Source organism: Mustela lutreola, chromosome 16 (assembly GCF_030435805.1).
Source record: "Mustela lutreola isolate mMusLut2 chromosome 16, mMusLut2.pri, whole genome shotgun sequence".
Lineage (NCBI taxonomy): Eukaryota > Metazoa > Chordata > Mammalia > Carnivora > Mustelidae > Mustela > Mustela lutreola.
The window spans coordinates 17,060,370-17,086,540 of NC_081305.1; the positions used below are offsets into that span (position 1 = coordinate 17,060,370).

Genomic DNA, 26,171 nt, shown 5'->3' on the forward strand with positions numbered 1-26,171 from the left:
AAACTAAACTTTCTTGGAAGAGGAGGGGGCGACAGGAGAAAGGAAGCGCCGACGACAGAGAGACTGGGGGCCGGGAAGCGTGGCGTGGGGGCCGGAAGGCGTCCCCCGCCCAGCCAGGGGACGCGACGTACCTGTAGCAGCAGCAGGAGCGCGGAGACGCTGGGGTACCGAGGGCCCATGGCGGGCCGAGCAGCGGCCGGGTCCTGCGGAGCTTGGCGGGGCGAGAGTGCGGCAGGACTTCCGCGAACTCACAGGTGCTCGGCAGCTCCCGGCGCGGACCAGCCGGGTAGCGACGCGGCCTCCAGGTGAGCCTGGACGGCACCGCCCCCGGCACCGCTGATTGGCTGAGGCTGCACCTGCCGCCCACGGCCAATGAGCGGCGGGGCTTAGGCTCGGCTTCCTCCGCGGATTCGGGGGTGGTCGGCTTCCACCCTCTTCAAGCCGCTGCCGCCCACTGACTCGCTACCCGCACTTGCTAGAATCAGGATGTGGGATGGGGGTTCCACCATCCCTGTCACCTCCAAGTTCCCGCCCAGCTTCCTGGTGCCTCACAAACACCTGGGGACAGAAAGGAATTTACTCTTTATCTAGTTTTGGCCTTTTTTTTTTTTTTTTTTTTGAGTAGACTCTGCTCTCAACGCGGGGCTTGAACTCGTGACCCTGAAAACGAGTCACTCCTACAGAATGAGCCATCCAGGCGCCGCGTTAGCTGTGCCTTTTCTTTCTATCTTTCTTTTCTTTTCTTCTTTCTTCTTCTTCTTCTTTTTTTTTTTTTTTTTTTTTTTTTTTTTTTTTTTTTTTTTTGACAGATTGAAGAAAGGGAAGGGCAGGGAGAGGGAGAAGCAGGGTCTCTGTTAAGTAAGCAAGGAGCCGGATATAGGCAGGAGCCCAGGGTCCTGGATCATGACCTGAGCTTAATCGACTGAACCACCGAGGCACCCCCCCATCCCCCCCCACACTTTTTTTTTTTTTTTAAGAGTTATTTATTTTAGAAAGAAAGATCAAGAGCAGGGTGGAGGGGCGGAAGGAGAGGAGGAGAGTCCCAAGCAGGCTCTGAGCTAAGCACCGAGGCGGGGCTGATCTCATGATCCTGAGATCAGCACCTGAGCGGAAACCAAGAGTCGTTTGCTTAGGTGGAGTAGCTTAGGTAGCTTAATCGACTGAGCCACCCAGGGGCTCCTAGTTCTGTCGAAAATTTTTTTAACTCCAGGTTTCCATAGGTTGTGAGTGTGCAAATCAATCCACTGGGTGGGACCCACATTTCAAAAACCTCAATATCTCCATCTTCCAAATGGCATGCCAGGCTCTATGTTAAACATTTAACATGCACCCTCTCCTTTAATCTTATCTCAAAACAACCCAAGAGCTGTTGTTATTCCCGTTTGATAGGCCAGTAACTGACGCATAAAGAATTGGAGACCAGTAGGAGGTGGTGGAGGACTGGAACCCACCCCCTCTCATTCCAGGACCCTTCTTGATGTTAGCTTCACCTCTTGTAGACCCCAGACCATCTTGCAGCTGGAGTGGTAGCTTCCTTTTTCTTTTTCTTTCTTTCTTTCTTTTTTTTTTTTTTAAGATTTTATTTATTTATTTGACAGACAGATCACAAGTAGGCAGAGAGGCAGGCAGAGAGAGAAGGGGGAAGCAGGTTCCCAATCGAGCAGAGAGCCTGATGCCGGCTCGATCTAAGCACTCTGAGATCACTATCTGAGCCGAAGGCAGAGGCTTAACCCACGGAGCCACCCAGGCGCCCCTCCTTTTTCTTTTTTTTAAATTTTATTTATTTATTTGACAGAGAGAGACACAGTGAGAGCGGAAACAAAAGCAGGGGGAGTGGGAGAGGGAGAAGCAGACCCCCCCACACACCAGGAGAGAGCCCCATGTCCATGGGATCATGACCTGAGCCAAGGCAGATGCTTAACGACTGAGACACCCAAGCGCCCCTGGAGCGGTAGTTTTCAATCTTCGATGTTATCCTGGAAAAAACCTTTTAAAGATCATCCAAACCTGTTATCTGCAAGTAAGTTTCAATGTCCCATAGCAAGTCAGTATCAAAGCCAAGACTGGAGCCTAATCCCCTGATCCCCAAATTGGGGCTCAACACCACACTATTGTCTCCACTGCCTTCTCTAGAGAATTCTGTCCTTAGGTAAATAATTTTAGAGTAAAAAAAAGATTAGACATGCAGATGTTTGATCAGAGAGCTTCTGTGTCTGACTGCCAGAGGCCAGCCTCGTCTGCCTGGTTTGGCTATCCCAACATCGAAACTATGTTTCCCTCACCCCCCAAGCATGTTCAGAACTACTAAACACTGTGAAGCAAACTGCTCACCAGCTGCATGACCTTGGGCAGCTAGGGGCTCTTATCTGTGTAAATGGGCCAATGGGAACTATGCAAGAAAATGACTAAACAGAATACTTGGCACCTGGTAGTGCCCACTCAGTAAATGTTTGGTGTGTTGGTTGTTCTTTGGAAAGAGCACTCCCTTTCCCTCTTCCTTACGGGGAAGGCCACTTTCAGCATACTTCACTAAATATTCACTAAAGGTGAATCTGGGCTCACTGAGGCTACTTTCTTAACCCAGAGGAGGGGTATTGCTGCAAACCAAGAGAGTGTTTTGAATCAGCCCAGCCATCCTGCCCCACATGTCCCCTCAGTTTTAAATGGGTTTCCCCACCTGTCCCCTCAGTTTTAATGGGTTTCTGAGTACACGCCCAGGCCATTTGGATTTCTGCATTTTGGCTCTCTCTGCCTCTTAACCCACCAGGAGGCTCACAGGGAAAGGGCTCCAGTATTTCCTCTCCCACTGAGGCTCCTGCCCGACTGTGCATTAAACAAGATAATGGAAATACAGAAAGAGGCGTTTCCCCCATGGGGCAGCTGGTCCGTTTATTTTTTTTCTCCCAGTTATGTAAAAATACATATTTTATACCATTGCTCAGCCCAGGGAGCCTTTAGGGCTTTGCTTTTCTCCACCCAGCAAGCCCTGGCCTTGTAACTTTGAAGCAGCTCTCATCGACTCTTCCATTACACTCTGATAATTCAATAAAAAGGATTTTAGAAAACAATTAGGGGCAGTGAAGACAGGTCAGCATGATGCTCTCTTCAGACTTCTCAGCAAGTCCTTCAAGTTCCAGAAACAGTCGTGAAGGGCTCCCGGCTCTCAACGGTCCGGAGTGAGGAGGGAACACCCAGGAGGTTGGAGGTAGAACACGGAGTGACTATGGCTTGGTGAATTGCCTCAGTTTCCTCTTCTGTCAAAAAAGGTTTCCTTTGGGGCTCCTCCGTGGCACAATCAGTTGGGCATCTGACTCTTGGTTTCAGCTCAGGTCATGACCTCAGATCACACCACGCATCTGGCTCCACCCTCAGCGGTCTGCTTGTGACCGTCTCTCCCGCTTTCTCCGGGCCCTCCCTAACCCTAAAATAAATAAATAAATCTATTAAAAAAAAAAAAAAAAAGGATTCCTTGGGGCACCTGGGTGGCTCAGTTGGTTAAGCATCTGCCTTCTGCTCTGGTCATGATCCCAGGGTCCTGGGATCGAGCCCCCGCATCGGGCTCCTTACTCACTGGGGAGCCTGCTTCTCCCTCTCCTTCTGCTGCTCTGCCTGCTTGTGCTTTCTCGCTCTGTCAAATAAATAAATAAAATCTTAAAAAAAAAAAAAAAAAAGATTGTGAGAATCAAAGGAGCTGATACATTGGGCTATGCTGCTGGTGCCCTTTGACCTCAAGTTGATGGAGGCTTTACATTCTCCGCTAACTGGGGAGGGGGTAGCAAGTGTCTTGATCCTTTCCAGTCTCCGTTTCCTCTTCCATATAAAATGGGGATGCTGGGCGCCTGGGTGGCTTAGTGGGATAAAGCCTCTGCCTTTGGCTCAGGTCGTGATCCCAGGGTGCTGATCTCTGCTCAGCGGGGAGCCTGCTTCCCTTCCGCTCTCTCGGCCTACCTGTGATCTCTGTCTGTCAAATAAATAAATAAAATCTTTAAAAAATAATGATTAATAAATAATATAAAAATAAATAATAATAATAAATAATAAAATAAAATAGGGATGCTGATAGCACTTAATTCACAAGATTCTTGTGAGCACTGCATAAAGTCAGCCCTTAGCACTCTCGGCTCAATACATCCTCTTCCCAAACTCTGAGCCGGTATGAAGCCTCCCCACCGCCACCATTAAAACCTCATAGGCTAACTTTGGCTGCTGCGCAGAAAAAACTCTCTGACACCGTCTGGTTAATCTTTTCAACCTTCCCAAGGGTCATTTGCATTTTAAAGAGGGCTCTAGGGTGTGCTTCTTTCAAATGAATGAGAATTGGGGAGCTAGTAAGCTCAGCCCAGGGTTCTTGGAAGGGGGTCTGTGGAGGAGCCGGCCTCTGGTAGTTCCAAGAACCGCAGAGATCATCTGCAATCATGTCTGCGCAGGTCCACCGCATTCATTAGCTTCTCAACTGAGGGGAAGAAGAGTCACAGTCTTGGAGTTAGATCTCTCTGAGGGCCAGTCCAATGTTAACAGTACAATTTCAAGTATCTACAGTGAAAAGAAAGGTTGGCCAGGGGCCTTGCTGGTGGGTGACAGCCCCCACTGCTGATGCAAACCAAGCATGGGTCGCTGGGATGAGAATTCCAGGTTTCCTTATTACAGGGTGTGTCTCCGATGAACTTCCATTTCCTGGGTGTCCCGGCCCCAGGTCAGCCAGGAGGTTAATGATGACTCCTCTGGGTAGTCTTTTCCCTTTCATTTCCTGCAATAGGGTGGCAATAGCGGTGCACAGACCAAGTGGGATACCGCCTCTCTAAGCCTCTCTGAGAAGAGCTTAACCCCTACCTCGCTGGAAAGGCATCCCAGGGAAACTGAAATTGCCAGGGTCTGCAGTCAGATCAAGCTCCCAATGGTGTGGGGGAGAGGAGGCTCTGTACTAGCTGCTCCTAGGGGCTCCTGAAACCTCTGCTGGCCCAGATTGCCTGCCAGCACATAGGGGAGGGAGCTGGATATCCAGCTTCAGCTTCCTGTGAAAATAACGGTAACTGAAAAAAAATAACGGTAACTGATAGGGGAGCCACCCTGGCCCCTGCAGCTCTGCCCCTCATGTCTGCAAAAAAAAACGTTGTTCTTTCAAACACAAAGAAAACAGTACACTGCGTACCATGTAGGGTAGAATGAAACACCACATAGCTATCATCTAGCTTCAATAACTGTTTTTCGCTATTTTTTTTTTACAGATTTTATTTGTTTATTTGACAGAGATCACAAGTAGGCAGAGAGGCAGGCAGAGAGAGATTGGAGGAAGCAGGCTCCCCGCTAAGCAGAAAGCTGGATCCCAGGACCCCAGGATCATGACCTGAACCGAAAGGCAGAGGCCTTAACCCACTGAGCCACCCAGGTGCCCCATTTTTCACCTTTTTATAATTTTGTCATTTGTAAAATCTTGTCTCATCTTTTCACCCTTGCATTAAAAAAAAACAAACAAAACTATTTTTAGAGCAGTTTTATGTTCACAGCAGATTTGAGAGGAAGATACAGAGATTTCCCCAATACCCCTTGCCCCACCCCCATAGAGAGGCTCCCCCAGCATCCCCCACAAGAGTGGTACCTTTGTTACAGCTGGTGAACCTGCACTGACACTTCATAATCACCTGAAGTCTACGTTACAGTTCTGTGGGTTTGTACAAACGTCCAATGACATGTAACCATTATAGTGGCACACAGTCATTGCATTGCCCTAAAAATCCTCTGTGCTCAAAACAAACAGAATCCTCTGTGCTCTGCCAGCCTACCCATCCCTCTCACCCTGCTAACTCCTCAACCATTGATCTTTTTTACTGTCTTGTAATTTTGCCTTTTCCAGAATATCTGGGGCACAAGTCAGCCCCCCAAATACACCATTTTGGCATACTGATTATTCTGAATTACTTAAGAAAGAGCCAGTGCAAAAAAAGCCTCTCTGGCTCCCACTTTGTGCTCTCTCTCCCATGTGAAATGTTCCCTCCTTCTACCAGGAAAGGGACATCCTTATGGGAGGACGCAGAGAATTCAGGGCCAGGGAAGCTTTTATAAATAAAACTGATCGGTTTTACTAATTTACTACCCCCAGCCCAAAATCTGTTTAAAACCCCCTACTAATTGGTACTCTCAAACATAAGTTTTCTTTATCCTGTCAGTTCCTCACAATGTATATGTCTTAACCTAAAATGTGTAAAAGCTTGGGGTGCCTGGATGGCTCAGGCAGTTAAGTGCCTGACTCTTGATTTTTGGCTCAGGTCTTGATCTCAGGGTCTGAGATCAAGCCCTGAATTGGGCTCCAGGCTAAGTAAGCATGGAACCTGCTTAAGATTCTGTCTCCCCTTCTCCCTTGGCCCTCCCCACTGCTCACATACTCTCTCTAAAAGAAATACAATAAAATAAAAGAGGGACGCCTGGGTGCCTCAGTCAGTTAAGCGTCTACCTTTGGATCAGGTCATGATCTCAGGGCCTTGGGATTGACATATAAATAAACAAAATCTGAAAATAAATAAATAAAAGATTGTATATATTTATTTATTTATTTGATAGAGAGACCACAGAGGGAAAGTAAGAGGAAGAAGCAGACTGCCTGCTGAACAGGGAGCCCAATATGGGGCTCGATGCCAGGACCTAAGATCATGCCCTGAAGCCAAAGGCAGACACTTGACTGAGCCACCGAGGCGCCCCAAAATCAATCCATTTTTTTTTTAATCTTTTTTTTTTTTTAAGATTTTATTTATTTATTTGACAGAGATCACAAGTAGGCAGAGAGGCAGGCAGAGAGAGAGAAAGGGAAGCAGGCTCCCTGCTGAGCAGAGAGCCCGATGCGGGACTCGATCCCAGGACCCTGAGATCATGACCTGAGCCGAAGGCAGCGGCTTAACCCACTGAGCCACCCAGGTGCCCCCCAAAATCAATCTTAAAAAAAAAAGAAAGATGTGGAGTGTGTGTGTGTGTGTGTGTGTGTGTATATATATGTGTGTGTATACATATACACACATATACATATATATGTATATATGTATACGTATATATGTATACAGTGTGTGTGTATACATATATATGTATACATATATATGTATATGTGTGTATATGTATACACACACACATATATATATATGTATACACACACACACACACACAATGGGATATTACTCAGCCATAAAAAAAAGAATGAAATCTTTTCATTTACAATAACGTGGATGGTTCTGGAGGGTACAATGCTAAATGGAATAAGTCAGAGAAAAACAAATACCATATGATTTCACTCATATGTAGAATTTAAGAAACAAACAAAGAAAAAATATAGACTCTTACATATAGAGAACAAACTATTGGTTACCTTGGGGAGGTGGTAGGGGAATGGGTGAAACAGGCGAACTGGATTAAGAAGACACAGTGGTGAGCACTGAGTAATGCATAGAGCTGTTGAATCACTATACTTCACAGCTGAAACCAATATAATACTCCATGTTAATTATACTGGAATTAAAATTCATAAATGTATAAAAGCTGCATTCCTTGATCATTTCTTTGGGTCTCTATTTTATGACTGAGCCTCCATGTACATGTAATTAAACTTTGCTTTTCCCTTGGCACTTTTTTTTAGGTTCTTTAATTTTTTATTTTTTTAATTTATTTAAGCAATCTCCACCAAACATGGGGCTTGAACTCACAACGGCAAAATCAAAAGTCACGCTCCCTTCCAACTGAGCCATCCAGGAAATCGCTCCTTTCCTTCTGTTAATCAGACTCAGGTCAATTTGATTCTTAAACCACCTAGAACCTTGAAGGATAGAGAAAAATACTCCCTCCCCAGCTGTTGGAATGATAAGGTCTATAGACTTTTCAGATTGACTTTTTTATTAATAATATTCAATAAATAACACTATTAATATTAATAAATATTTAATATTTTACTTTTAACAAATTTTACTATTTTAACTATTTAAATTATTTTAAAATAATTTTAATAAGTATTTAATATTAATAAATATTTCCCCCATGTCTTTTTGTGTCTTGATAGCTCATTTTTAGCATAATTTTTAGCATAATTTTTTAGAATAATATTCTATTGTCTGTATGTATGCAATCTATTTATCCACTTACCCCTTTTATAAATTTATTATTATTTTTTTAAGATTAAAATTAAAGATTTATCTATTTGACAGAGAGAGAGACACAGCAAGAGGGAACACAAGCAGGGGGAGTGGGAGAGGGAGAAACAGGCTGTGGGGCTGGATCCCCGGACCCTGGGATCATGACCTGAGCTGAAGGCAGACACTTAACTGCCTGAGCCAACCAGGGGCCCCAAATAAAATCTTAAAAAAAAAATAAGATTTTATTTATTTATTTGAGAGAGAGAGAGAGACAAGCACAAGCATGGGGAGCAGCAGGTAGAAGGTTAAAGAGAAGCAGGCTTCCCGCTGAACAGGGAGCCTGATGCAGGGCTCAATCCCAGGGTCCCAGGGTCTTGACCTGAGCCAAAGGCAGATGCTTAACTGACTGAGCCACCCAGGCACCCCAGGATGTCTTGTGTTTTGTATTTGGTTGAGTGCATCTTCACAGTGTCATGTAACACATCCCTCTATCCTATATGTCATGCATACTGGTCCTCAGATCTAGAGGCTTTATTTGATTCGGATTCAATTTTTTATTTTAATTGTTTTTAAAGATTTTATTCATTTGCTTGACAGAGAGAGAGCACAAGCAGGCAGAGCGGCAGGCAGAGGGAGAGGGAGAAGCAGGCTCTCCCCTGAGCAGGGAGCCCGATGCGTGACTGGATCCCTGGACCCTGGAATCATGACCTGAGCCAAAGGCAGATGCTTAACTGACTGCCCCCAAGGGACCCCAGATTCAATTTTTTAGACAAAAATATTTCCTGTGTGGTTCTAAGAACTTCCCACAACATCTTACCAGGAAACGAGAAATTGTCTGGTTGGCTCTATTACAATAGTAAGATTCAGTTAATGTCAGCTGATCCCCCATTAGCAACTTATCTATCAGCCTTTTACCTTGTGGTTTTAGCACTATAAATGATGGCTGACCAGATCCATTAGCTCATTAGGGCAAAAAACAAACATTTATTAAGCACTCCCCTGTACTCTGCTCAGCACTATGGACACAAAAGTAAACAAAATATGTTTCCTGCCCTGAGCCTGCCTGGCTAGCTCAGTCAGTAGAACATGCAACTCTTGATCTCAGGGTTGTGAGTTCGAGGACCATGTGCGTTGCAGAGTTGACTTAAAATAAATAAGGCAGGTCCTTGGTGTCTTCTGTCTCAGAGTTGCCCATGGCAAAATATCTTCAGGGACTACCAACTTCAAAGCCACAGCTATTATGCCAAACGGCCAGTTCAAAGACATCAGACTACCTGACTACAAAGGCAAATATACTGTGTTCTTGTTTGACCCTCTTGATTTTACCTTTGTAAAGGGAGATCATTACTTTCCAGTGACAGGGCAGAAGAATTTAAAAACCTCACCAAGCGATGAGTGCTTCTGTGGATTCTCATTTGTGTGACCTGGCATATGGACCAACACACCCAAGAAACAAGGACTGGGACCCATGAACCCTCCCTTGGTATCAGACCCCCAAGTGTAGCATCACTCAGAACCATGGAGTCTTTTTCTCTCTTTTTTTTTTAGGACGATGGAGACTTAAAGCCTGATGAAGGCCTCTCATTCAGGGGCCTCTTTATCAGTGATGAGAAGAATATCCTTTGGCCGCTCAGTCTAAATGACCTTCCTGTCAGACGCTCTGTGGATGAGACTCTGAGACTAGTTCAACCAATTTACTGACAGCCACGGGGAAGTGTGCCCAGCTGGCTGGAAGCCGGGCAGCAATACCATCAAGCCTGATGTCCAGAAGAGCAAAAAATATTTCTCTTAACAGAAGTGAGAAGTGGGCCATTTTAGGACTGGGCTGCAGTGGGTGTCCATGAAAACAAAATCTCTTTTGTACCAGTGTCAGGCTTAAAACACAAGACTCCATGCAGATGCGGTATGGGACGGGCCACGCCTTTCCTGCAGGGGCTGGGGAGGCCAGGCTTTCTTTCTCTGGGGGGCATGGCCTGAGCTGTGCTGTAGGCCAGGCCACCTGATGGGCACAGTGGGGCACCACTTTTGATCTTTAGTTGTTTCTATTAAACTTGAACTGAGAAAAAAAAATAATAATCGAAGTTTAAAAAAATTGTTTCCTGGGGCGCCTGGGTGGCTCAGTCAGTTAAGCATCTGCGTTCAGCTCAGGTCCATTATCTCAGGGTCCTTGGATTGAGCCCTGAGTCAGGCTCCCTGCTCATTGGGGAGTCTGCTTCTCGCTCCTCCTCTCTCTCTGCCCCTCTCCTGCTCGTGGTTTCTCTCTCTCGAGAGAGATTTTTTTAAATCTCTTAAAAAAAAGTTTCCTGCTCCTAAGAAGCTCAAAGGTAATGAGGGATGCAGACAGGTCAACATTCATCCATTTCTTTATTGAATGCTGACTGCAGTATACAGTATGATTAAAAAAAAATAGCTATCATGCCTTGGAGCTCATCGTACATTATATGCTTTCCTCTGGGTACTGTCACTGCTTCCATTTTCCCCATTTAGAAGCAGAGGCTCCTAGTATTTATCCAGGGTTACCCAGTAAAAGGGATAGAACTGGAATTTGAACCCAGGGCCCCTCCTCTCCAAGGCCTCTTAATCTCCATGCTGTACTGCTAAGGTCAGGGCAGGCTTTTACTTAACAGGTAACTGTCCAACTGAGAGGTAAACCTTGCTTAATTGAGCAAGAAATAATCTGTCAAATTGACCTGAAATTCCAGACCCCAGGGCAGCCAGGAGAAGCTGGTAAGAGCAGAGCTCAAGTTGCTGATCGCTCAGCAGGGCTGGAGCTCCTCTCCACCATGGGGTGGGGTGGGGTGGGGTGGGGGACCCACACAGCTGCAACCAGAGGGGCCAGCCCCAGGTGGGCCACGTGGTTCTCTGACCTGCCGCAGAGCAGAGCAGAACGTGTTATCCCCATTTTCCCGAGGAGCTGAGAGTGAGGCTCAGAGGGAAGGGCCAGCTCCCAGCAGAGGCAGGCTTGAGGCTGGTGCCCCAGCTCCAAGACCAGTATGGCAAACCGGGTCCCAGCATAGCCGTAGGCACTCACTGCCTGAGTCTCAGCCTTATGCTTCCACCAGCTAGTTTTAGGTATTTAAATGAGCCACTTAAACTCCCTTTGGTCCTCAATTTCCTCATCTGTACAGATGGGGATCACAGTAGCACCTACATTGTTGGCTGGTTGTGAGGAACCCAAGGGAACAGGGCACCCAGGAAGTGCTAGACAAACATTAACTATTTCCACACTTCCCGACGCTAAGGGTTTCCCCGAGTGCAGTCCGTGGGCCGTGGGCTCCCCGCAACAAGCCTCTCCCGGCACCAGAGAAGACCTCACTCCTTCTCCCCAAGCTCAAGACGTCATCCACAGGGATGGCTGGAGAAAGCCCCTCCTTCTCGAACTTCAATTTTTTTCTTCCACCACTAAAAAGTAGGACTTTGTTGGGGAGCCTGGGTAGCTCAGTCGGTTAAGCGTCTGCCTTCAGCTCAGATCATGATCCCAGGGTCCTGGGATGGAGCCCTGCTTCTGGCACCCTGCTCCTTTGGAAGCCTGCTTCACCCTCTCTCTGTGCCTGCCTCTCCCTCTGCTTGAGCTCGTTCTCTCTCTCTCTTTCTCTGTCAAATAAATACATAAATCTTTGGGAAAATATTTAAAAAATAAAAGCAGTAAAAAGCCATACAACGGGGGGGGGGGGGGGCTGGGTGGCTCAGTGGGTTAAGACTCTGCCTTCTGCTCAGGTCATGATCCCAGAGTCCTGGGATCGAGCCCCGCATCAGGCTCTCTGCTTAGCTGGGAGCCTGCTCCCCACACCCCCCAACTGCCCGCCTCTTTGCCTACTTGTGATCTCTGCCTGTCAAGTGAGCCACCCAGACGCCCCAAGGGAGTGTGGGACCCTTAATCTCAGGGTTGTAAAAGCCCCACATTGGGGTTAGAAATTACTTACAAATAAAATCTAAAAAAAAAATTTTTTTTAAAGATAAAGTAAAACCAATAAGGAAGGGCAAGAGAAAATATAAGATAAAATGAATAAGATAGAAACAGAGCAAAAATAAAAAAGCATTTGGTCTCTGCCTCCACAAATGCAAACTTGTTCTGACTAGGCTAAGTGTTTAACCCTTTCTAGATACACCTAACAGGGATTAAAGGAGGGTGGTGGGGCATTAGCTAGGAGAAGGAATGGAGCTCTGCTGCCCACTACCACCTGGATGAACCTTGAAAACATGATATGCTCAGTCAAAGAAGCCAGACACAGAAAGCCAAGTACAAGTCCATTTTTATGAAAGGTCCAGAAGAAGCAAATCCATAGAGACAGAGAATAGATTAGTGGTTGCCTAGGGCTGGGCAGGATTTGGGGGTAAGAGGGACTTTGAGAGTGACTGCTACTGGAGTTGGAACCTTCCTTTAGAGAGGGAGGCATATGTTCTAAACTTAGATTGTGGTGACAGAAAAAAAAAGAAAAGAAAAGATTGTGGTGATGATCTCACAACCTTGTAAAAAAAACGAAAACCCACTGAATTGAATGCTTTAAATGGGGAAACTGTGTGGTTTATGAATTTTGTCAGAATTAAGCTGTTTTCTTTCTTAAGTGGGGAGGAGAGTTTTGCTAAGAGCAAGCTTAGCAGAGGGGTGACTTTTGTAGTCCTCTACCTCCTACTGGTTTTGTTTCTTTCACAAATGGAAAACTCTAGAAACCTTTCATCCACACACATATATAATTATAACAGCAAAAATGGCTCTCATTTACATAACACTCAGTGTGTTCCAGGGTCTAGTCCCAGGCACTTTTATTGTTACTGTCTCAAGCACCTCTGTGAGGAAGACACTATCCTGCCCCCTCTTGAGGAGACCAAGAGGTGAAATGATTTTTCAGGGATAACAAGTGGCAGAGCTATGGCAAACCCACCATGTGCCAAGTCCTGGGCTCAGCACCAGCAATACAGAACCCCATCCTGAAGTTCGTCACCCCTCCACTGTCCATGAAGAATGAGCCAACCAACCCAGTGCTAGAGAGACCATCCCTGTTTGCCAGGGACCGTCGGGGTTCCTGGGGTGTAGGACCCTCAGTGTTGAAACCAGGGAAGCCCAGGGTAAACCCCACTGAGGCAGTCAGTCACCTTACCAGTCAGTGGGCACGTTGACAGTCCTGGGCACGCATGGCTGGGTTTGCTTGTGCCTGTGTGCACATGTGTGCTTGTCTGCTCATGGGTTCGTGGAAGAAAGGGATACGTCTCCATCCTCCGAGGATCAGCAATTCTCAGCGAGAGTCCAAGTTGCATAGGAGGGGAAGGTGAGGCTGAGTCAGATGGTGGCGGGTGGGGGGGAGCCTCCTGCAGGGGTGTAGACCAGCCGAGTGATAAAACCTGGGCAAAGAGCAAGGTTTCCAACGCAAGAAGAAACTCTGGAGTCCAGACTGAGGGTGAGGAGGGGCCCAAGGTTTTGCAGAGTGACTCTGTAACTTCTCAGGCTGCTTTCACTCACTCACTCATCCGTTCATTCATGGGGTAAGTACCCACTGGGCACCTAGCATGTGCCAAGTGTTTTCCTGGTGAGGGGAGTGTCTTTCTGCCCTGAAGGAGCTTTTGCTCTGGTGGAATAAACAGACAAGGGAAGCAGGTATTCACAACCGAGGGCGAAAAGCGAGAAGGACAGCACCAGACCACTCAAAATAAACACCAGCCCTTAACACCAGAGCAGGGGGCCCCGGGCCCCTACCCTTTTGATTACTGGGTGACAGGGATGTCTGGGGGGTATGAAAGATAGCCCCCCTGGTATGGGGAGCACTTGAGGGACTCAGGGAACCAACTGATTGCCAATGATACGGAAAAATTTCAATAGAGTATCTTAGCACCTAGAATAGCCATGAGCTATTAGACTAGAGCTTGGAGACTAGAGCTGGTGGTAATGATTCAAGATTAACAAGTCACACGATAGGAGGGCATAAGGGGCTCAGGGAAGGCTTCCTGTGGGAAGTGACATCGGAGTTAGCCAGAGTGTCTGAAGTCACCACCTGGGCAGAAGCCCAGAAAAGAGGGCTCAGCATTTTCAGGCAGTTCAGTCTAGCTGGAGGAGGGAGATGCAGGAGACGGGGCCCAACAGGCAGGTAAGGAGACTGCTGGGTGCTGGCACTCACAGTCAGCAGCTGGGCCTGTGTCCTCAGAGCAATGAGGAGCCACTGCAGGATTTTAACTAAAATTAGAGGAAAAACAAAAAACATATATAACAACTGAACTAGATAAAAGGCAAGGTCCTTTCTCTTTTCTAAAGATTTTAAGTAATCTCAAAAAAAAAAAAAAAAAAAAAAGATTGTACATAATCTCTACACCCACCCAACGCAGGGCTCGAACTCACAGCCCCGAGATCATGAGTCCCATGGTCTACTGACTGAGCCAGCCAGGCACCCAAAGTATGGAAAGTCTTTTAAATTCGAGCCACTCTAAAAGTTGTATGGTGGTATATTATTCTGGTTTACTTTGTATTTACTCAACGACTAATGCTGAGCACCATATATTTTCCCTTTCTTTTTTTTAACGTATTTTTAAAAAGATTTTATTTATTTGAGAGAGAGCAAGAGTGAGAGAGAATATGAGCAGGGGGAGGGGCCAAGGGAGAGGGAGAAGCAGGGAGAAGCAGTTCAGGGAGCTGAACATGGGGCTCGAGCCCAAGACCCTGGGTCATGACCTGAGCTGAAGGCAGAAGCTTAACCCACTGAGCCACCCAGGCACCCTTTCCCTTTCCAGAAGAAGAAGAAGAAGAAGAAGAAGAAGGAGAAGAAGGAGAAGAAGGAGAAGAAGGAGAAGAAGGAGAAGAAGGAGAAGAAGGAGAAGAAGGAGAAGAAGGAGAAGAAGGAGAAGAAGGAGAAGGAGAAGGAGGAGAAGAAGGAGAAGAAGGGGAAGAAGGGGAAGAAGGGGAAGAAGGGGAAGAAGGGGAAGAAGGGGAAGAAGAAGAAGAAGAAAATTATACAAGTAATAAATATCCACAGTAGAAAAAAATTTTAGGGGTGTCTAGGTGGCTCCGTCAGTTGACCGTCAGACACTCGGTTTTGACTCAGGTCATGATCTCAGGCTCGTGAGATCAAGCCCCATGACGAGGAGTCGGCTTGAAATTCTCTCCCTCTGCCTCTGTCCCTCCCCCACTGCAGCCCCCCCTCCCTTCCACCACTGGTGTGTACACGCATGCTCTCTCTATAAAATAAATAAGTAAATAAATCTGAAAGAAAAAAGAAAAAAATTATTTTATTTTATTTTGGACAGAGAACGAGCATGTGCACACATGTGAGAAGGGGAGAGGCAGAGGGAGAGGAAGAGAGAGAATCTCAAGCAGACTCCCTACTGGGCATGGAGCCCGACACAGGGCTCGATCTCATTGCCCTGAGATGGTGACCTGAGCTGAAATCAAGAATCGGAGGCTTAACTGACTGAGCCATCAGGCGCCCTTGAGGTCCACATTTTTGATGCTGGTTGGGTCCAACGCCCCAGAGTGAGATCCCACAGGACCAGCCAAGAAGATCCCTGGCTTCAGACAGGATAGAAATCAAACACGAGCTGAGAGGAAGTGAGAACAGAGTTTATTGACGACGTAGAGAGTATAGATTTGTCCAGGAGACTCAGAAAGGACAGGAGAGTGAGTCTCTTTTTTTAGGATTTTAATTATTTACTTGTCAGAGAGAGAGAGAAAGAGAGAGCACAAGCAGGGGGAACGGCAGGCAGAAGGAGAAGCAGGCTCCCCACTCAGCAAAGAGCCCCGTGTGGGACTCATCCCAGGACCCTAGGATCAAGACCCAAGCCAAAGGCAGATGGATGCTTAAACCACTGAGCCACCAAGGCATCCCCAAGAAAAAAATGTTAATGCAGAGATAAACAAAAAAGAAAACTAAAATAAAAATCACCTATTATCCTAGAGTTAACCACAGTTGACATTTGAGTTATACCTAAGATATGCTCAGATATATATTTCCTGATATATAATTATTACTAAGTAATACAGATATATAGATGGATATGATTGTAGATAGATAGATATGGTTATACCTATCTATACGATTATATACATCTATATTTGAGTAACTAATGTACCTGGTACATGGTACAAAGTCTGAGAGGAATGAAAAGTTAAGTGCTGAGAAATAAATCTCCCACTCATTCAGCTGGCAAAGGTAAGAACTCTAACTAAACAGGGTAGCAAAGAACATGAACTAACAGCATCCTTTCATGTGCTGGTGGGAGTGTCAACTGGCGCGATTCTAGTGAAACGGAACATTTACAAACCCTGTACCCCAGCCTCTACCCTACAGCCCCTCGCTCAGCATTTAACCAGAGAAATCACCAAAAACATGTGCAGCATGAGAATCATACAAGAATATCCATAGCTGTATTACCGTAAGAGTAAAAATGTAAAAAAACAAAAACAAAAACAAAAAAAAACCTAGATGTCCATTGACAGGAGAATAGGTATTTATTTTTTTTATTTATAAATCCTATTTTATTTTATTATTTCATTTTATTTTTATTTTATTTTATTTTATTTTGTCAGAGAGAACAAGCAAGCACAAGCAGAGGAAAAGCAGGCAGAGGGAGAAGCAGGCTCCCCGCAGAACAGGGAACCTGATGCGGAACTCAGTTTCAAGCCTCCGAAATCACGACTTGAGCTGAAGGCAGACACTTAACCAACTGAGCCACCCAGGTGCCCCAAGAATGATTTTTTAAAATGCAGCATATTTGGGGTGCCTGGCTGACTCAGTCAGAGGAAGGTGCACATCTTAATCCAAGGGTTGTAACTTTAAGACCCACGTTGGGTGTAAAGATTACTCAAAAATTATTCTTAAAGGGTACCTGGGTGGCTCAATCATTAAGTGTCTGCCTTCGGCTCAGGTCCTGATCCTAGGATCCTGGGATGGAGCCCCAAGTCGGGCTCCCTGCTCTGCGGGAAGCCTGCTTCTCCCTCTCCCACTCCCCCTGCTTGTGCTCCCTCTCTCGCTATGTCTCTCTCTATCAAATAAATAAATAAAATCTTAAAAAAAAAAAAAAAAGTAACTCTTCTTCTCTGGTCCCCCAGCCCCTTTGTTCCCCTCCCCAAAGGCAACTGCTGTTACCATCCTCCATGTATCCTCCAGGAATAAACTACCCCATTCTATAGTTTATAGAAGGTTACTTTACTTCTATAAAGTAACCTGTGTTTGTACTCTGTAACTGCTCATGGACAGCCTACCTTGACAATAAACATAGATTCCTAATAGCATTTTAATGGTTGTATTATTTCCCACTGTTTAGATACCTATAATTTATTAAACTAATAGCCTTCGGGTAAACCTGGGTTTTTTCCCAGTGCTTATTCTTATAAACAACGTTATGAGGAATCCCTTTATATATACACCTTTGATGACCTGTATGGTAGGTCTTGAGGATAAATTTCTCCAAGGGGAGTTACTGAGTCAAAGATAATGTGCTTCTTTGCAGGATTTTGAGCCATTCCTTGTGCCCCCCAGCAGGGAGGGGGGGATGGCCTTGAAGAGCTTTAGCAGCAGGCTCAGTGCTACGAGGTTTTTTTGTTCCTGAAGCTACTCCAGAGGTTAATTCTCCAGCAAAGCCAGGTTAGCCATGGCCAGGCTGTCCCTGGGGGGGGGGGGGGGGGCAGCAGGAAATGGGGTGGCTTCTCTGGCAGAGGAAAACAACAAGTCTTTATTAAAATGCTATTCGCCAAGAAGCTTTATTAGCACAGATCTTGGCCTCGTATTTGGGCAACTCCCTGCAGTCTGGCACAGGACTCTATCTCCTGGGGGAAGAGGAGCAGGAGTCCAGGGTGTGCTGGGCTCCCCTTCCATCAGCTCACCTCTGCAGTTACTATGGTGCGGTGGATAAGAGCCAGCCAGAAGCCAGACCGCCTGGACTAAAATCCCCACCTCCTGGCTGTGCGCCTTTGGGCGAGTTTAGAATCTCTCTGGCTTCAGTTTGCGCTTCTGGGAAATGGGGCCAATAATACCCACCTTGTGGGGTTCTTCTAGCATTTAAATGAGTTAATACACAGGGGCGCCTGGCTGGCTTCGTTGGAAAAGCATGGGACTCCTGATCTCTGGGTCATGAGTTCAAGCCCCGCGTTGGGAGAAGCGTTTACTTTAAAAAAAATTTTTTTTTTTAATATGTGAGTATATGTAAAGTGCTCAAAACACATTGGACATGCTGAAAGTGCTCTCTATTAACTATCACAAGTTACTTGCCCTGGGCGAGACCCACAGTTACTGCCCTTGGTTGGAGGGTGGGGGATGTCCTTAGACTACTGGAGGAGATAGATAGGTAAAGAGGCATTTATAATTCAGGGTGATGAGTGCATTAATGTAGATGCTAAGGCAACGCTCATAGGAGAAAGACTTCAAACCCAAAGATTTCCTGGAAGAAAGAACCAAGAAGGCAAGAACCAAGTCCCCTATGGGCTAAAGGAGGGGCAAAGTGGTATTGAGACTTGAGAGACCAGCAATTAACTCCTTTTACTGAAATGTGAAGATGGGATTCAGAGGTTTTCAGTCTTGGGTTTCAGTTGAGCATTTCTCAGCACCTGCCTGGGTCCCAGGTCCTCTGCAGGGTGCTGCAGCACGAGTGTGGGCTGGAGGGGCGCCTGGCTGGCTCAGTCAGTGGAACGTGTGACTCTTGATCTCGGGGTTGTAAATTTGAGCCCCATGTTAGGTGTAGAGATTACTTTAAAAAAAAAAAAAAAGCAGAACTCTCTATTTATTTTTATGTAAAATCTTTCAAAAGAGATTTATTTATTTATTTATTTGACAGAGAGAGATGGTGAGAGAGATAGCAAGAGAGAGAGAGCACAAACAGAGGGAGGGAGAAGCAGAAGCAGGCTCCCCACCGAGCAGGGAGCCTACAGCAGGGGGAAGAGGGGCCTCGATCCCAGGACTTGGAGATCACAACCTGAGCCCAAGGCAGCCGCTTAGCCAACTGAGCCACCCAGGCGCCCATCAAAATAAAAAACTTTAAAAAAAAAAAAAAAAGAGTGAGCTGGGGATGTTAAAGGCAGAGGCTCTTAGTGAGCATTTGACCTAAAGAGGGAGACCCTCATGAGCTCTCCTGGAGTAAGGAACAAAAAGTCGAGGGAGCAGGCAATTCTTACTCTCCCAGGAAAGTATGGAAGGCTCTGCGGAGGAAATGCTTGTCAGAGTTTATCAGATTCAGGGAGGGTGAAGAAGGTAGGAGAACAGCACGGGCAAAGAAGAGGCAACAGGAGAGCCTATGTTCCGGAAGAGTGAGTTGTCCCTTGTGACCTATGGGGCCTGCACCCAGGGAGATGTTATGGGTGGGCAGCAATTACAGCTGGAAGGTCAGTTTAGGTCAGGGTTTTTGGAGGGCTTCACATGAGAGCCTAGTTCGACTTCATCTAGTAGGTCATGGGAACGGAACAGAAATGCTTAAGCAAAGAAAAGGGACATGATGAGATCTATGTTCTGGAAAGGTCATTCTGGCACACATGGGGGGAGGGATAGTTCTTGGGAGGCAGCGACACTCAAAAGCCACTGTAATTGTCTAAGCAAGAAATCTGGTGGGCACAGAGGGGCCGGGGAGCGTGTCTGTAAGCAGTCATCTGAAACACTTGAAATTAAAAACCGGAAGTTATTCCCTGGTGGCTCATGAGTCAAGATGGCTAATACGCCTGGAAAAATAAGCTTGCTCCTGACCCCAGCCAGCAGGAGCATGAGCAACCTGATCTACTTGTTGATTAGGATTAGGGGAACTTCTCCTCTTTAACTGAGGGTCAAGTGAATTACTAGGGGAAGTAAAAAAAAGAGAGCGACAGATATCTAAGGATGGAGTGACTCGGCTTTATCGTTTTTTCCTGAATGGAAACAACACATGAGATCTACATTTAAAATATTTCCCAAGGAGCATAAAGTGCATTCCACCAGAAACGGTCGTGGCTTCATTTCCATTGAGACGGTGACAGAAGGAGAGTAGAACGGAAGGGTGGAGAAGTGGGGGGAGGGGCAGACAGACACTGGCCAAAGGCCGCCAACAGCGGAGGGAGCGAGAAATGCCAGGGAAGGGAGGATGAGGCACTGGGCCCAGAAATGGGCTGCAGTATAAGGACCTTGGGATTAAGAAGTCCTGAGTACAAATCTCTCCTGTTTCACTACCTTTCTTATCCCCCATTTTATAAAAAAAAGATTTTATTTATTTATTTACTTGACAGAGAGATTACAAGTAGGCAGAGAGGCAGGCAGAGGGACAGGGAGAAGCAGGCTCCCTGCTGAGCAGAGAGCCCAATGCGGGGCTCGATCCCAGGACCCTGAGACCATGACCTGAGCCAAAGGCAGAGGCTTAACCCACTGAGCCACCCAGACACCCCTCTTATCCTCATTTAAAAAAATTTCATATTTATTTTTTTAAGGTATTTTATTTTTAAGTAATCTCTGTCCCCAGTGTGGGCTTGAATTCACAACCCCAAGATCAAGAGTCCCACGCTGCGCTGACTGAGCCAGCTGGGTGACCCTCTCTATATTCTCACCTGTCAAATGGGGGTTATGATATCCTTATCCTACGGTACAATGAATGTTATTGGATCTGTGTCTTTAAAAATTTTATTTATTTGACAGAAAGAGAGAGAGAGAGAGAGCACAAGCAGGGGGAGCAGCAGGCAGAGGAAGGAGCAGGCTCCCCACTGAGCAAGGAGCCCCATGCAGGACTTGACCCCAGAACCCTGGGATGTAACCTGAGCTGAAGGCAGACATTAACCCACTGAATCACCCAGGCGCCTCAAATTTGTATCTTAAAAAGATTAGATTGCTCTGGCCACCTGCTTAGAGTGGGATAAAGGGGAAAAGAAAGTACACTGCAGATTACCTGGCTTTCCCAAGTTTTCTTAAGCTCTTGAGACAAGGGGATTTTTATTATTACTCTTATAGCTTTATTTATCATTTCTTTTTGAATTTCTCGTTGGCTCATTGAGATTCAGCTTTACAGCTGTTCTTGTCGAAACGTTCATAGACTCACTGATTCCGTGGGGTGGGGCCGCTGGCATCTTCCTTGCCCGTGCCCACGTGTTCTCACCACCCGGCCTGCGAGGAAGCACCAGGGCGCAACACGATGTCTTGTTGCTCTTACTTCCGCTGCCTCCCAACTGCCTGGAACCTCGTGAAACGACACAGCTGGGTCCCTGAAGCACTCTCCCCCGCCGCCTGTCCTCAGGCCTCACCCCTCCGCTTTTACTTCTCTCCCCAGGCAACCGCGCCACAGAGATGGGAACGACGAAGTAAAGCCCTTGAAGGGGCCACCACTTCTCCTTTATTCCTTCCTCTCTAACCGGGGAAGCAGGATGATGTGGGAAGCTGGCGCCCCTCCCAGCCAGCGTCCCCGGCCTGTGGGCAGCCCAGACCTCTCCCCACAGCCTCATTCCCTGGGACTCCCCTGCACCTGACCATCTGTGTTCACACGTCCCACAGGCCCCTCCAAACGCTCAGTCCAACACCAGACCTATCATCGCTCTTCGCCAGCCCGTCCGTTTTGTTTTCTTCATTTCAGAAAGCGGCACCATTATTCAACAGCTGCTCAGGCCAGAAACTTGAACATTTGGTAACTCCTTTATTTATTTACTTATTATTATTTTAATAAAATCTCCCCCCCAATGTGGGGCTTGAACTGCCAACCCCAGGACTGAGAGTCACATGCTCTACAGACTAAGCCAGCCAGGCGCCCTTCTAACTCCATCCTTTCGCACACTGATCAACCCACCTCTGATCACTCACCCAATCCTCAAATATCCCTGCATCTACCCACTTCGGTCTACACCCTTGTCCCACGCATCGTCACCCCCACCTGGGTGACAGCATCATCTTCTGAGCTGGTAATTTCCCCTTTCCACAGGTGGCTTTTTAAAGTTAGGGAGTTAGTTCACTGGTTTGTTCGTTCATTCATTTATAGGTAATTTCTACCCCCAACGTGAGGCTGGAACTCATGACCCCAAGATCAGGAGCTGCATGCTTTTCCTGCCAGGCGTCCGTCCAAGTGTGGCTATTTAGATTTAAATTCAATAATTAAGTAGGGGTACCTGGGTGGCTCAGTGGGTTAATCCTCTGCTTTCGGCTCAGGGTCCTGGGATTGAGCCCCACTAGGCAGAGAGGCAGGCAGAGAGAGAGAGGGGGAAGCAGGCTCCCCGCTGTGCAGAGAGCCCGATGTGGGGCTCAATCCCAGGACCCTGTGATCATGACCTGAGCCGAAGGCAGAGGCTTTATCCCACTGAGCCACCCAGGCGCCCCTCTTTCTGCATGTTAAAAAAAAAAAAAATCATACAGTCTCATTTTCCTCCTCCTTTTTTACACAAAAAGTAGCACACTTTACACACTGTTTTCCAACTTGCTTTTTCACTCGGCAAGCAGTGCCTAAAGAGCTTCCTCCTTTGCTTTCGGTGGCAGCATAGCCATCCCACCATGCTGTGAGTGTGGCAGAGTTTATTTAAGCAACCCCCACCCCCGCACAGACGGAAGGTTGCGAGGGGTTGTTACCAACCTCTTGCTCTTACAGACAGTGGAACAACAACAAGGGTAAGTGGCCTTGTCCATCTGGAATTTTGCACACACGCAAGTGTATGGACGACACATGCTGGAGGGCTGGCTCTAGGGCTGGCTCTAGAGCAACAAGTCCTTCATGGCCCTGACCCTGCTGAACACACGCTGCTCCTTCTGCTCTCCTTCTCTAGCCCCCGACCAACTTCTCCAGCCCTCAAGTATCAGCTTGGGTGTTGCCTTTTTTTTTTTTTTTTTTTTTTTAAGATTTTATTTATTTATCTGTCAGGAAGAGAGAGAAAGAGTGCACAAGCAGGGGGAGCAGCAGGCAGAGGGAGAAGCAGGCTCCCTGCTCAGCAGGGAGCCCAGTGCGGGACTTGATCCCAGGATCCTGGGATCACACACTGAGCCCAAAACAGACATTTAACTGACTGAGCCACCCAGGCGGCCCATGGATACTGCCTCTTCTGGGAAGCCCTCCCTGACTCCACACTAGGTCAGGCTAAGATCAGCCTGCACTGTAATTGCCAGGTTCCTTCTTGTCTCCTCCCTCAGTTTAGAGCTTTATGAAGGAGGCCTGGGGTGGGGTTGTCTTGTTTTTCCATATATCCCGGGGGCCTGGCACTTAGCAGAGGCTCTATGCATATTTGCCGAATGATGAGGCGGACACCAAGTTTTAGTAGTTGTTCTTTCCTGTACTCCGTGGGCTCCCACACCTCATGCAGTTGGAAAGGAGAACCCCTGGAGAGCGGGTGATTCAAAAGGGAAACTGAGGCACAGAGGTGGCAGCCTTTCAATCAGCATCCTTGACTCCAACCTCTTTTTTTTTTCCAGCCCACTCTATAGTTAATAATAATAACAAAAACTATACGGATTAATATTTATTGAGTATCTGTTATGTGGTAAGTGCTGTTCTAAGTGTGTTACATCCATTAACTAATCTGATTGTTGTAGCAACTGTGTGAGGAATGTACTCTCATTACTCCCTTCTTAATGAATAGAGAAATTGATAACTTGTCAGGAACGGCAGAGAGTAACTGGCAGTGGGGCTTCACAGCTCATGCTCACGCTCACTGTCCGCTCTTCTTATAGGCTTCTCCCCTTTCCCAAAGCCCACTGTGACTCCTTACTGTCTCAAACCCAAAACTTCTCTTGTCATCTCTTCCCCACTCCCATTGCCACCCTGGTCCTTGTTGTTCCTACCTTACTCTGCCACCCTGGTCCCGCCCTTCTTGGCTTACTTTATTTTCTACTTCATTGGGTTCCCTCAAGACTGAAGTCAGACTGGGCTTCCTATCCCTTGCTATTATAGTACTGTCTGAGTACCAGTTTTCTTATCTCTACAAAGGTTGATGGCACATGAAAGCATGGGACTCTTCTTTCTTTCAGCCCTTATCTAACTCCGATATATCCGTTGAGGCCAACTCAAAGGGCATCCTCCTTCAGGAAGACTTCCTGGATTTCTCCAACCCCTAAAGTTCCCTCCTACTCTCCCCTGAACTCTAGGCAACTTCTAACACCCAGATTAGAGCATAATTCTTCTTTTACTTTCTGGGTGTAAATTGTTACCCCCATGCAAAATGAATATTCTTTGAAAGAACATAGAAAATGTAGAGCGTGGATTTCAATTATACAGCTTTATTTTTTGAAATACCATCTTCACTGTTTATGGCATACCTGAGATCTAACTTTACTAATCTTTACTTAATATTGTTTCTTTAAATGGGTTTAGTATTTAAAACTTAAGGAAATGTATTATTATTATTTTTTAAATTGTTTTAATTAAAAAAATTTTAGGGTGACTCAGTGGGTTGAGCCTCTGCCTTCAGCTCAGGTCATGATCTCAGGGTCCTGGGATCAAGCCCCGCATAAGGCTCTCTGTTCAGCGGGGAGCCTGCTTCCCCCTCTCTCTCTGCCTGCCTTTCTGCCTACTTGTAACCTCTCTCTGTCAAATAAATATAGAAAATTAAAAAAAATTTTTTTTAGGAAATGTATTTTAAATTAAAAAAAAAAAAACAAAGAAAAACATTAACAATAGTGTAAATGAAAAACCAGTATCATTTGCTACAACTAGAAAGTACATATCAGGGGCGCCTGGGTGGCTCAGTGGGTTAAAGCCTCTGCCTTTGGCTCAGGTCATGATCCCAGGGTCCTGGGATCGAGCCCCGCATCATCGGGCTCTCTGCTCAGTAGGGAGCCTGCTTCCCCCCTCTCTCTGCCTGCCTCTCTGCCTACTTGTGATCTCTCTCTGTCAAATAAATAAATAAAATCTTTAAAAAAATAAAAAAAAGTACATATCAATAAAATGATAGAACAATGTTGTTTCTATTCTAGGCTTTCTCTGGTTAAGAGAGAGAACTGTAAGTCTGACGGCATCAGACTTGCTAAGCACAAAGAGGACTCTCCTTGATGCAAGCAAAAGGACTGAAAGAAAATTGAAAACACTGTACCTCTTTCTGTGTGATTCAGGATCATTTAATACTTCAGTCCCTGCCTCATGTTATCACCTAATACCAGCCCACCTTGCAGGAAACAATGGCTTGGTCAGAACAGACAGAGCCAGCTTCCTCACCCATCTGTGCCCCTCTCTAGCCTCAGTTTGCTCCTCTGTAAAATGGGCTGTTCACGACTGTCCCTTGGACAGCTGTCGGGATTAAATGAGATGTTATTTCTGAATTCTCTCAGCTCTGCTGCTTACCATCTGCCCATGAGCATGGGTGACTTGCCCTGCCTCCCTGGACCTCAGTTTCCTCATTTCCAAAAAGGAATGCATAAAACCTGCCTTGGAGAGTTGTGAAGCTCCTTTAGCTAATATTTCCTGAGTACCAACTATGTCCCAGCGACCGTTCTGGGGGTTGAGGACGGAGCAGTGAAGAAGAGGGACAAAAATCCTGCTATGGTGGAGCTAAGCTTCAAAGGGTGGGGGGAGGAGGAAAACAAGATTGGTCAATAGATAAATTACATAGTACGGAACGGGGCGGGGGATAATAAATGCTACAGAAAAATAAGGCAGGATGGGTGGAGGGCAGGGTTGCCACCTCCAAAGACAGAATTCCAGGGACGGAGTCTCTGACAGGCTGACAGTTGGACGGTGTGTGAAGGAGGTGAGGGAGCCCTCAGATATCTTGGGGGAAACAGCGCATCAGGCAGAGGGCACAGCAAATGCAAAGGCCCTGAGGTGGGACCTGAGGTGGGCGATCTCCCAAGGAGCAGACTGATGGAGTCACAACAAGCTGATGGAGTCACAACAAGAGCCTGAGGGAAGACGAAGGGCAGCAGGAGGTGAGGTCCCAGGGGCAAAGGGGTTGGATCCTGGGGACAATGTATATCTCTGGTTCTGATTTGGAGTGAAATCTAGCATATGGCCTGGTGCATAGTAGGTTCCTAAGTCATAGGAGCTCTAATGATAACAATTCCTGGCATCACTTAGCATTGTCTCCCCACAGAGCTTTGGCTGTTGCGCTCCAGAAGGACACACGGTGACACACACACCTGCTTTACCCACTGGCCCTGCTTTACTGGAAGGCACGGGGACGGAATGGATGGAGCCCAGCCCCAGCATTCCTGCCCCACCCATGCCCTCCACACCCCCGTG

The 26,171-nt window shown here is 46.7% G+C and overlaps 2 protein-coding genes and 1 pseudogene across 4 annotated transcripts in view; 1 reads left to right on the plus strand and 2 right to left on the minus strand.

The window, feature by feature from the left end:
* CDH1 (cadherin 1) overlaps positions 1 to 303 on the minus strand; it is an 83,519-nt gene extending 83,216 nt beyond the window's left edge. The window contains exon 1 of the mRNA XM_059153711.1: positions 132 to 303. Within this exon, the coding sequence (XP_059009694.1) occupies positions 132 to 179 (48 nt within the window). The 5' untranslated portion in view covers positions 180 to 303. The remainder of the gene's footprint in view (positions 1 to 131) is intronic.
* LOC131818731 (peroxiredoxin-1-like) lies at positions 178 to 9,906 on the plus strand (annotated as a pseudogene).
* CDH3 (cadherin 3) overlaps positions 3,035 to 26,171 on the minus strand; it is a 74,681-nt gene continuing 51,544 nt past the window's right edge. Inside the window, exons 17-18 of one of the 3 annotated variants that reach the window (XR_009348698.1) lie at positions 13,205 to 13,412; positions 3,035 to 3,421 (exon numbers count right to left, since the gene is read on the minus strand). The gene's annotated coding sequence lies outside the window, so the exon portion shown is untranslated. Of the gene's footprint in view, positions 3,422 to 13,204; positions 13,413 to 21,008; positions 21,134 to 26,171 lie in introns of those variants that run through there. The other 2 variants (XM_059152178.1, XM_059152177.1) reach the window with 2 other exon arrangements.